Below are 13,266 nucleotides of genomic sequence, written 5' to 3'. Positions count from 1 at the left end.
TCATAAACAAAACCAAAGCTGATGCACAAAAATTGTTTTGCAAAAGCCTTGCCATGACAGTTTAATAAAGGTCGCTCACAATCCATGGCATATTTCTGCAATTGCATAAATTTGTCAGCTCTTATGCACCGAATCGCGAATAGCCCTTATATGTATACAAAGCATGCACAGCGGTGACAACACGTACACACCCTGCAGCAATAAGGCGGCCAATTTTCCGTTAAGGACTAGTACTTCACTGGTTAAAATTTGACTGCTCAGAATTGGACATTTGCTTGCATCTAAAATGCCAACCTTCGACCAGTCCTCAAGGAACTGGCCTAGAGATAGACGAAAAGTACAGTTTGGCAGTGACAGGGGGGTGTTGTCTTGCAATTCAATAAAAAAATTTAAAGAACACCACCCTGTAAATGTCCCAATAGCTTGGTCTGGCCTTGATGCAAAGTGAACATTTGACCACACATTTACATGCGTGGCTGTAGCTCAGTGCGCAGAGACTCCTGCAGCAATTCAGACTGACCCTAGGTTAGCCCCACAGATAGTCCCTATTGTTACCAGCACTAGTCCCTCATAGTTCCCCTGCCAATGGTTTCAACTGCCATTTTTAGCATTGGCGTGTCATTGGAAAAGGACCGGTCCAATCAACAATGACCGTAAGATAGTCCTGGACTAGTCCAATTTTGGAGATTTTTTTCGTTGGAGTAAGATTGCGTTCTGCACTTCGCAGATGCTTTTTCATAATTCGGAATCAGAAAAAAAAATAAGTTCTATCATTTTATAACCATGTTGCTTCTGACGGCATTTGAACCCGGAACCTCCTGAAAGCTAACAAATAGTGGCGTAGTTCTATCTTTTGTAGTTTTAAGATAGTTCAAAAGTGGATAGTTTCAAGCTAGTCTAAAAAAGACAATATTTACAATCCTACTAGTTGCAAAACTAGTTAAAATACCCATTCCATTCAAAAACATATATATATATAGATTTAAAAAAAATATTAATTTGCACTAAGTTAACACTTTTTATTGTTAACGTACATTAAATAAACACAATACATAAATATGAACACGGCCATAATAATAGAAACGCCTTATATTTTAAGTATATTTTTTGTATAAAGTAGATATCGATATACATATGTATGTACGTATGTATGTATGTATAACATATTGAAGCAAATTATGATTTAACTTAGTCTTTCGTTCATTCCAATTCATATTTTTTAAAGTAAACTCTTATTTATATTGATTTTTATAAAATTGTTACATAAAACAGTTTTGTTTAGAGTAGAGATCGAAATACATATGTATGTATGTATAACATATTGAAGTAAGTTATGATTTAAGTTAGTATTTCATTAATTTGCATTCATATTTTGTTAAGTAAATTCTTAGTTATATCTTTTTTATAAAATCGTCATATATATGAAATAGTTTTGGTTTCAGTAGAGATCACACTACTTATACTAAATATGCTGATTAAAGGCAGGCTCTGGTTGAATAAAAATAACATAAATTTTAAGTTATGGAGATGTGGCGGCTTTTGAGACATACACTTTTAAAATGGCGTTTTTTTGCATCCGGATCAGTGTTGCCAAAGAAACTTTTCGTTTGGAGCTTAAACGGTCAAAAAAAGAGCTAAAAAGAGCTAAATAATACTAATAGTAGCTAAAATGAAGAGCTACATATTTTTGTTAAGGTTGAACATTTATTGACGTAAGATTGTTTTCACATCTTCGGCAATTTTAATAAAAACAACGAATTTTATAAGTTTAGGTGCTGAAAAAATCTTTTAAAACCAAAATAAGGTGCCTACCTATATTTCGAATTCGTTGCTATGGCACTTATAACAGTGAACTAAAAATACTTTACAAACTGTTAGAGCCTGTAATTTCAGATATTTAAATAGAGTTATTTTTTCGCAAAATTTTTATGGAAAGTTTTACTTCCAGCTCTCCTTAAAGGTAAAATTAGTAAGGTATAACAAAATCCGCGCTATCAGGAAAAGGATTTTCTTGTAAATAATTTTTGAATTCTTTAACCTAGATCCAAGAGTTTATGGTGGATACACTGCATCTCGAAATTTTCAATTTTATCAACGCTTAAGTTTTGGCTTATACATATCAAATACAATTAAAACTTTCTGAAACTAAAAAGAGCTAGATAAATTTGAAAAAAGCTAAAAAACCCAATTTTTGGAGCTAAATAGAAAAATAAAGACCTAAATCTAGCTCCAAAAGCACCAAAATGGCAACACTTATCCGGATGGCCTTTCGTAGGTGGTCCTCTGCATCGTCGACCTTCGGTAATTGCAAAATTGAATCTATTATACGGAAGAAACATATGTGTAGATTATGTACGTATAGAGTATTAAAACTATTATTATTTACCCAGAAGAGCAGCATAGGATTTCTCGTATGTTTTGAGTCTTTTTTTTCGTATGTCCCGTCTAAATTATGGTTTAGCACAATTGAATCGTCTAATATGTTTTTTAAATTTCGTGTAGCACTTTGCTGAAGCAGTCTCTTAATGGTGGACACCTTTGAAAGAAATAAGCATAAAGCGTAAGTACAAATATAAGTTTCATGATATTTTTTTTTTAAGATATATCGAACCCTAACCGCCAAAATAACGTAAGCGCCATTTTTTTCAAAATTTTCTTTTCGATGCAGAAATACATCTAGATGCCCGAGGAATATTTCTGCATCAAAAATAAAATTTTGAAAAAAATGTCGCTTACGTTATTTTGGCGGTTAGGGCTCGATATGCAAATAGATGTGCAATAGGTACCCAAATCAAGTTAGTATATGACCGGAAAATAAGTATGATTTTGACACTTACAAAAATCTCGCGATTCTCCGGAAGTATCTTTTCCTCTATCGCCTTGAGGCTCTCTTCAGTTGTTAGCGGAAATAAGCCTGCAATTGGTGCCCCCACTGACTCCTGGCGAATCAACTTTTGTGTAGTAATTTTCTGCTCCGCAAAAGCTGCCATAATGGCCTCATTATGTACACGTTGAGTTTCTGAAAGAAATATGTATAAAGATAATTTATAATCTTGTGGCATATAAAGTGCTTCTTACGTTCCATTTGCTCCAATTTGTTGCAGACAAACGATTTTAATTTATTGAGATCCTCTGTAACATCAACAAGTTTGTCATCTATTGTACTGCAGTTAGAGGTGGAACTTCTTGGATCACCGTCTGTAATAAAGATTCTGAAATACACTGTTTATTAATAACAAAAGTAATTACAACTGTGGCATGTATTTACACTGCGGTTGAATATTTTCAGTCCCTCTCTCCATAATTCTAAATTTTTTAAACGACATTATGTACTTTTTTAAATATGTATGTACGTTCATAAAAATATGTATCCATGTTTGTGTGTACATTTATGTGTATGTAGGAAAAAATGTGAATGTGGGATTTTTTTTATTATTACAAACATCCATGCAATATTGGAATCATTAGCAAGCGGCCTTTATAGGGTAAACTCAACAATTTGCATTCTATTTCGTCTACGGGAAGCGATATTTCCTTCCTCCAATGGAGTTAAATACACATATGCCTAATGTCATTGAATCTACAGGTTCCGTGAAAAAACTTTTTAATTTTGTAAACTTCTTTCCTACGACTAAGCCCCCATTCTCATTTTTAAAACATTGGATTTTTATAGGAGTATACGGCCTTATTAAACAATAAAAACACAGTTATTACGATGGTACTGATACCTTCCATTTTTAAGTAATTTTAAACCAACGCATACAGGCTGTGTTACCAAATTCTCAACTGTAGTTCTGTTATAAAATTTTTGTAGCACATGTGTTGGTTTTTGACATATGTTTTAAGGATCTGTAAGTAGTTTTCAAAACCGTATGCAGATGAGCCAGATTACGGTTGCCAGACGTACTGATTTTATCACTACAGCGCTGATTTTTCAACTCTTGTACATCAGTACATTCATTTCTTCAATCAGTACGCTAATGTCCTGATTTTTCAAAATTTGTACTGATTTGTACTGAATTTTCTATCCAAACGAAATACTTTACTATTTTCTTAAGGTTTTTACATAACGTTGGAACTTCCTTAAACTGTACTGTAAAAAATAAGCAGAAAATAATTAAATTATAGTTGACATGTTTTAGATAATGTTTGATATGCCCAAGAAATTAATACAACAAAAAGATTAGTCGTTGTATGGGCATATCGCCGGGTCCTTACGTACCAGTTGCGATAATATGATGGAACTTAAATTATTTAAAAGGAAGGCTTAAATTTTTCTCGAGTGTTGTTAATTATCTCGAAAATAACTTTCAGTTTAATAACAATAAATTTCAATATTCGAATGGCTTTTGTCTATAACTAACAACTCCTTTTTCTCAATTTACTGACTGTAAAAGAGTTTTGCATACAAGACATAGGGTTAAATACTCTTTTTAGCGAATTCTTAGTCTTTCACAGTTTTTGCGTAGTTCAAAAATTATTTAAGCCATGAGGAAATAATAGATGAACTCCTTAAAAAGTAGTATTTTTTTACAGTATGAGCGGATCTTAAGAATAAAGTTTGTTTCCTGGCGCAAAGAGAGAAGCCGCTTCTAATTAAAATGTTTGAAAGTGAACTTCAAATTAAAAGTAATTTTAAAATGAAATGTATAGAATTCTTTGACTATTTAAACACTGAAAATGGGAATGATCTCATTATTGCTATTCAAAACTGTCATAAATATAAAATAATTTATTGACTCCTGTGTACGATGATGTTTACACTCATGTTAAAATGAATAACATTTTTAAAATAATTAATTAAATATTAATTTGTTTTAAATCAGTTCGAACTTGTTTGAAATATAAGGTTTTTAATTTTTCGAAGACCCGACCTTTGACCCCTTATAGCACCTGTAACATAGAAAAAGTTATATATCGTTTAAATAAGAGAAAAGGGCGTACCACGACTATGTTTTTACTTTTTTTAGTAGTTTACATACAGTAATTTAAAATAATTTGTACCAATTTTGAACTTCGAACGGAGAAATTACTTTTTTACCTATGACTCAATCTCTTAAAAAAAAATTGGTTTGGGCCAATACCCAGGAAAAAAGTTGATTTTGCCGTACAGTGTTATTGCTATTCAAAAAGTCACAAATATAAAATAATTTATTGGCTCCTGTGTATAATGATGTGTACACTCATGTTGAAATGAATAACACTTTTATTTTTTATGAACTATATTTTATTTATATAAATATTGTTAAAAACAAGAACTCAGGCGTTTTAAATTTTCTGTTACTTACATTCATAATTTGATATACTGAAAAGTACTGATTTTTTTAGCATGAAAAAGTTTAATGTACTGATTTCGTGCATAAAAAATCTGGCAACCCTAAGCCAGATACAGTACCTATCGCGTTAATATTTTCAGCTAAGTGAAGTAGGTGATGGACATTGTACGTCACGCTTGTTTCTCCAAATATGACGGGAAAGTTTTGAACAAATAATGACAACATATTTTGGGCTATGTTAATATTCGCATAATAACTCTTAGGGCAAAATCATAATCTACAAGCCGAACGAAGGAACAAGGATTCATAGTATAGATCATTGGAAACATAAGCCCTTAAAACAGAAGTTCCTGTGTACAGAAGAAACTGACGGAATTCAGTCGCTTTCCGATTTACTATTTCCTCAAAACCTCTAGCTTTTCTAGCGAATTCATTAGGAATATATGGCTTCAAGTCCTTTAAGCTGTTTGAAATACCGTCTTTGCTTTTCTTAGTCAACCTAATATTAATTTTATCATTTAAGATTCTTAATAAAACTTTGCGCATTACTCCTAAGTCAATGAGGTGCATACTGCCTATGGTAACTTGGCTAATTATTTTTAAACCAATTGTTTCCAAAGGCGTTTCTTTGTTCCTATATTTTGGTAAATGGTGATTGCCATATTTTCTATTTGTAAAATCTTCATCCGATACTAATTCCCCGCTTTCAAGGCTATATACCAGAGTATGTTGAATCTTTCGACCCACTTGGGAACAATTTGAACAGCCATTTGCCGATACGTGACTTGGAAAACCACAAATAAAAGCTTTGGCAGGGGCATCGCACACAATACTTCGAATTTGCACTTTGATGCTTTTTCCTAAAATTTCTACCCCATTTTCTACATCCAGAAAAAGGTTTAGTTATAATAACCAAGATTTGGTTATTGTAACCAAATGGCAGAGTAGGATATGGCGAAATAAATATTATGTTGATGCAGCTCTGCAATTTGCTTGAGCATTTTAGTTGTGGTAAATATATATATGGTAATAGTTTCCAAATAACTGTATTGAAAGGACCAAATGATCTTTTGGGTTAAAACTATTATCAGTTGTATGAAATTTTTATTGACTCGAACAAACACATCATAAAGTGATAATTACATACGTGTTATTTGAAGCAAATGTGATTTGGTTAAAAGAAATTCATATTTGGGCAAATGAAATAATACTCAGGTTGGTACAATTTTCAACTTGGTTATGTAAAATTTCTAAAAGACTTCATTCAGGCAAGAGTTTAGTATTGGAAAAACCATTGTTTTTTTGATATAAATAACAAAATTAGTTCTCCCAAATCGATTTATAGTTGCGGCAATTCATACTATTATTGTGTAAACTAAATTAGGAAGTTTGTCCAATAAAAGACTTTGTTGGTTTAATAATGAAATTTTTTATTGTAAATATATAGGGGTAGTTCACACTTGCCTGGTTATCAGGTTATCTGGTTAAAAATTATTATTCTGTAGTGTATTTTATTGTTGTAAACTGAATAAAAAATATAACCACATAACCAGATAACCTGATAACCAGGCAAGTGTGAACAACCACATAGTATATATCACACAACTCAAAAATCAGATCCGAAAATACTTACAAGTAGGGATATTCTTCTAAACATATATGTACCAGGGATGTTGCGGATATTTGCATTCGCATTCGTTATGCGAATGATTCGCATCATTTTACACATTCGCATTCGCGTCAAATGATACGAATGTTTTGCGAATGCGAATGTGCACATGGGCAGAGAGTCCACTCTAATATTGTTGAAATGGCCAGGGCGTTTACGATCAACCAAGAAAATGCCAAAATCAAGTAAAAAATAAAAGTGTATTAATCCTTGCAAAGAAATTTCGGATTTTATTAGTAAAATTAAAACATTTTTTCCTTAGTTTAAAATTTATTTTAAGTTAAAGACATTTTTTATGTTAACGTAAGTTTTTTGTGTAAACAAAATACAAATTTTGGTAGCTGATTTACGAAGATATAACTTGCATCATTTATGAAGCACTTAAATATATGTTTATTTACATAAATAAATAATTATAATACTCATTCCAAATCTCTAACGTTTATAATATTTTTCCCATTTCCGGCTACATGGACTTTTATTGGTCTGACATAAAACTGGTGATCAAACTTAAAAATTTTTTCTATTTCATTATTTCTTGGCAATATAATTTCATATCATTTCATATGATTGATATAAGCTACTGTTACACATATTTTGTAAACTAAAGAAATATAGTTTTCATCGAATACAATGTTGAAAATTATTCCAAATATTGGATAATCGAAAATATCGTTTTCAATATAGATAGCCAAACCTGGTTTATAGCATGTCCCATTTGTCTTTAGCCATGAAACAGCTTTAGTGTTAATTCCAACATATTGGAATAAATTAGGTTCAACACTTGTAAAATTGTCGGCAATACAGCCATATTCTACATTAGTTTTAAGAACTTTTTGACTTAAAAATGTATAACAAAGTTTCAACTGAATATTCATAGCAAGCGAATAAGTTATGTTCACACGCGAGTTTATAATCCTAGCATATCTTTTTGATAACTGATGAAAAGATTCAAACTTTGCGCTTGAAAAATATCGCATCGGTCCCATGTTTCTTATGCAAGTAGGATAATGTACAAGAAATGACATTTTGGTATGAGCGTATTAAAAAATTTTAAATAAAACTGGTTATGATTCATGATAAGTTGCCCGAGGTAAATGATTTCATGCTCCGAAATAACTGAGCTAGTTATGATGACAATCATATCGTATAAGGTAAGATAAAATTCCCATGCAATATCATCAGGGGGAACTAAATCACCTATAACAATACCAAAGTATGATTTTCTGAAGCTGACATTTCTGAAGCAGTAATTATAATACAGCCCTTACGAATATGATCGGCAGAAATCGGAGAAATTTTTTTACCTCGATCGGCTTCGGAATAATCAAAATATTTTAATCTTTCGTTTAAATTATCCAAACTGAAATATTGAGAACTTATGCAATGATGAATTATTTTGGCCATATCATATCTACATACGCCTAAATATAAATCGTGCATAAGGTCACAAGTGTTGTTTGTTATACAATGATAATATGAAATCTCATTAAATATACATACATTGCTCTTTCACACCATAAGACAATGTTTGTGCATCAGCTGCATAATTATCTACTTTTCTTAATGGTATCTCATCCTCTACAAGCCCGAAGTTACAGTCCTCTTTTGAAGCCTTGCAAAAGCGACAAAAATATTCTGCTCTGAAGCGTTCCGTAAATCCAAGAAGGCTATTCATTCCTAGATTATCTCCTAATATTCCAACGACTACAAAAAATAGTTGGTAAGTTTGATTGTTAACATTGATTACTATTCCAACGTCCGCAAGGTAATTAAGCTCATCAATTATTTTCCAAAAACACTTTTTATTTCCAAACTTTTTCAAGTCCACGCTATTAATAAATTGAGCTAAGTAAACACTGTCAACTGACGAAGCAAATTCTGGTGACATTGACGCAATTGAGAAGTAAAGAGCTCCTATTTTATAAACACCTGCAGCACTTGAAAGAGGATTACTGATTTCGAAGTCATCATAATATAAATATAATGGAATAAACGTTTTGCCACAAAAATTTTTACAAATCTTTTTCCAAACACGACCCTGGAATAAGCTTGTATACAATGTAGGTGAAGTATTTCGCGAATATTCATCTTCAATGTGGCTTATAATTGTACTATAAACGTTTGGAAGCTCGAACAAATTTTTTAAAACTCTTCTCAAAGGAATAACTTGAGCATAGCATATCTTGTGTGTGAACATAACTACACCGCCAATACTTCTATCATCACTTATTTCTCCAATTAGAATCGATTCTGGAGATAAAAGTAAATTATTATTTTGTAAAAATTTTAATCGTTTATATTCCGTGTTCAAATCGGACCAAATGCTTATTTGCAGACAGGAGCTTATATCTTTATGATACTGTAGCGGAATGAATGCTTTTAAATTAGCATCAAAATTGTTTGTTTATGATTTTACTCGACAAAAAATCAAAGTTATTAACAATATCATTTACTACCGATCTGGCTATTGATGTATTGCTATAAAGCTGACCAATGAATTGAAGTATATATTTTTCTATATTATTTACGACTAAACTAGTATTTATATCACTGCTAGGTACTGCAGTATTATATTCATCACAATTTAATATATTCAGATTTTGTGTTGACCCAAACGAACGAACAATAGAAGTATTCGTTTTATGAGCTATTATAATACATTTGTCTAAGTGTTTTTTTAAAGATGATATAGACGCGAATGTACGTTGACACGAATCGTTAAGGCAACGATAGCATAATTTATTACGATGCATAAGTTGTATGTGACGAATTACTTGAATTGAATCACGAAATAATTTTCTGTTGCACATATTACACTCCATGTTGATTAAAGTTATAAAAGAACATGCATATAACGTTTACAGGAATTTACTTGCGATTATAAATCAAGGTTTTCAAAAATATTCCATATTTCATGGAACAATATCCATTAGAGGTGTTGTTATTTGTTCGGGAAAAATTAAAATCCTTATTTTGAGGAGTGCCGGCCTGATTATTTTTCCTTTTGGTATAAAAAACCAACGTCTGAAGTTTAGTGGCGATTAGAAAACATTTGATGGACCCGGAAACAGTCTGAAGTTTTATATACGTTCGCATGCAATATTTTACATTATTTTTATTTTTTGTCGGTTTTAGATGCATCAAACGATATTATTTTAATGAACCAAAAAAAAAAAATACTACTATTTTATATAAATTCATCCTAGAACTTAGTAGAACAAAACAAATGATCCTAATATTACTTTTTTATTAAAAAATCTAATGAGGAATAAGAAAAATATAGATTTTTTAGCAATAATTCATTTATTGAAGGATATTTTTCATATTTTTAATTCTAATTTTAATGCATACGCAAAACATTTCTAGTCACATATACATTAATTACTCAGTTATCTCAACAACTGATTGCAGTAGCACTGATTTTTTTGAAAGAAGGGTATTGTTTTCTATACTCTTCGACCAACTGGAGCACTAATTGCAGCTCTTCTTCATCGTGTGTAAGTATGCGATTATAATCTTGAACAAATTTAATCCCTCTTTCAGCGGCATCGTTAACGACGAAAAGATCACGGCAGAAGCTCCAACCTTCTTCAAAATCGAAAGCAGTTTTCCAAGCCGAGGGGTCGAGGTTAAGGAAATTTGAAGATAAACAAAAATGTCCGAAAAACTCTTGAGTTTTTTCTGATACGAAGTCACCTAAAGTATAATTTTCAAATGCAGATAAATTTGAATGATTGCGCCCATTTTTTAATTTGACCACTGGATTATTTGAATTGAGTTTTTCGACCATATTGCGTTTCTCCTCACATGAAACTTCCGGGTCAAAAAATGCTAGCGCCGCCGTTTTTTCGTTAATGTACCATAAATGGTTACTCATTTTTTTGATAATAACAGTCGAGATACTCATGTCTATTTCTGAATACTTTAGCCCTTCTTTTTTGAAGTTTAAGTCGTGACGCGGTGCCAATATAGCATTTGTACATAAAAACCATGTTTCACAAGAAAAATACATATATCTCGTATGCCGTCTATTTCTCTTTTTGTAAGTTTAAATTGTGAGCGAAATATAAATATCTTCAAGCAATATATCGCTTTGGACATCCACCGAGCGTGGCTGGTTGCTCCGGGTGTTTTAAAATTGAAATTTCCAGCACCAAGAAAGACTAATGCTAGTTGAAGCATTTCCTTATAATCATCTCGACTGTGCAATTTAGTCAGTTGGTTGTTACAAAAGTCTATTAAACATTTTAGTTTTTCTAAACTTATTTTGGAATATACAATTGTGTCGTCGATTCCGCTTTCAAATATGTCTTGATTCAAATCTCGCCAAGACTTTGAAAATCTTTCAAATATTAGATCCCCCGATGCAGAGGTCGCAATATGATTTCATATATATGGTGCCTACAAGGTAAATGAAGTAGCTTGTGTTCTAACTTTTTTTCTAAAAGAACTGCAGCTCCATTGTCAATGCCAGTATTCGAAGCTGTAGTGTCGTAAGAGAGTCCTTTTATTTTGTCTAAAAGATTCCAGTGTCTCAGTCGATCATATACCACTTCTGCAATATTTTCACCAGTTGATGAATTTATTTTAGGTGCTCCGAGAAATTTAGTACTCCCATTGTAACTGATCAAAACTGCAATGCGATCCACTTTGTTGCGACCTGTTAAGTCTTGCATCAGTTTCCCGTCGAAATGCGCGATCAATGATCCATCTTTACTTACCTATGAATTTGGAAAGAATAATCAGGATTTATAGTGAAACTTACGGCTCTAACTTACATTATCAGAGAAGCCAGCGGAAATTTCATTGAACGCTCCCGAACGATATTCTTGACGTAGACGATGAATAGTAGAACGGTTGATGGCATATTCTTCTACTGGATGGCCCAATGCTTCAGCAGCCACAATTAGTATATGGACTGCCATGCCATCCGATACTTTTGCGTTGTCTAAGGCAGCTACCAAACGAGAAGTTATAAAGTGCTTCCGACCTCTTTTAACATCAGAAGAACTAGCATTTGATTCAAATACCATGGATTCCACTTCTTCCATATAATGACTTGTTTCACTTTCATTGATGTCTGGTTCGCCAAATGGTATTTCATTCTCATTATCTGAATCATTCCAATCCATCAAATTGACAACGGCTAAGAAATTATAAAACATTATAATAGCATTCGAGAATAATGCCTTTAGTTTTTTACTACTGTAAAATTGTATTTAATTTAAATTAATAAATTAACTACATAAACCTAAAAATAGTTGACGTCCCACTGTAACTTAATGTAATGAATTACCCGATTCTTGGGATATTTGTTCGTGATGTTTCCTTTTGCGTTCTTGTTCTTTGTGTAGCCGCTCTTGTGCTCTTTTTTCTCTTCCATATAAAACCATATCAACACCTGTCATGCAGCCAGGACGTCCTTTCTGTCTTTGCATTTCCAAAAATTGTTTGTCTTCCCAAATTTTCATAGTGTCTAATGCATCAGCTGTGGCGATATCAAACAGATCCTCTAAATTGTTCACATATTCCTCGGCAATTCTCTTCTGTGCATTAGATCTCTTATTAGGAGCCGTCTTTTGAATCGATTTCCAATTTTCATATAGTTTTATTAACTTGTCCGCACATTTGTGGTCTTCTCGAGTAGGAATTTTCGCCTGCTGCCAAAATATTTTTGCTGCATTGATAGCCAACTTGGCGCTATCTTTTGCATTAAGATCTACAAATCTCATGTTGTAGAAAATACTTGCAGTAACTGTTTGTTTGACGGAAGTTTTGCGCCAGTGATTTGATGGGATGTCCTGCCCACCAAATCGATTTTGTATAGATTTTCAAGCGATCTGCGTGTCACAATGCGTGACGTAGCTGGAATATGTTCTACAGTTGATACAGACATAGTGAACAGTATAGTCCTATTAATTAAAATTAAGTCTTTATTTTATAAATTGTATTTTTTGTGTTTTATTTCACAGGCGCCGACAATTGATGTTTTCAGTTCGCCTACAACAGCCGATTGCTAGAAGTAAATACATACACACAAGACAAATCTTAAAAATGATTGAATAAGTAACAGTTCTTATATCTGCTTCTTTTTATTTTCTAGTTTTTAGCTGTGTTTGCGACTAAAAACGAGAAAAAATAGGTAAAATATCACATTTTGCATGCAATTGAATGTAACAAACTTCAAACAATTTCCGGGTCCATTAAATATGCTCGGATCGCCACGAAATTTGACACGTGGGTTTTTTAGACCAAAAGGAAAAATAATCAGGCCGGCACTCTTCAAAAAGTCAATATCAAAAAATAAGGACATCTCTA

At 32.3% G+C, this 13,266-nt stretch overlaps 1 protein-coding gene across 1 annotated transcript in view; it reads right to left on the bottom strand.

The window, feature by feature from the left end:
- Positions 1-3,087, bottom strand: part of LOC118740386 — a 5,025-nt gene extending 1,938 nt beyond the window's left edge. The window contains exon 1 of the mRNA XM_036471897.1: positions 3,079-3,087. Within this exon, the coding sequence (XP_036327790.1) occupies positions 3,079-3,085 (7 nt within the window). The 5' untranslated portion in view covers positions 3,086-3,087. The remainder of the gene's footprint in view (positions 1-3,078) is intronic.
- Between the last annotated feature and the right edge of the window lie 10,179 nt (positions 3,088-13,266).

The sequence above is a fragment of the Rhagoletis pomonella genome, unplaced genomic scaffold, assembly GCF_013731165.1.
Source record: "Rhagoletis pomonella isolate Grant_MI unplaced genomic scaffold, Rhpom_1.0 Rhpom_scaffold_00006, whole genome shotgun sequence".
NCBI lineage: Eukaryota > Metazoa > Arthropoda > Insecta > Diptera > Tephritidae > Rhagoletis > Rhagoletis pomonella.
Note: the sequence above shows the minus strand (reverse complement) of the source record. Positions and strands in the feature narration are given on the sequence as shown.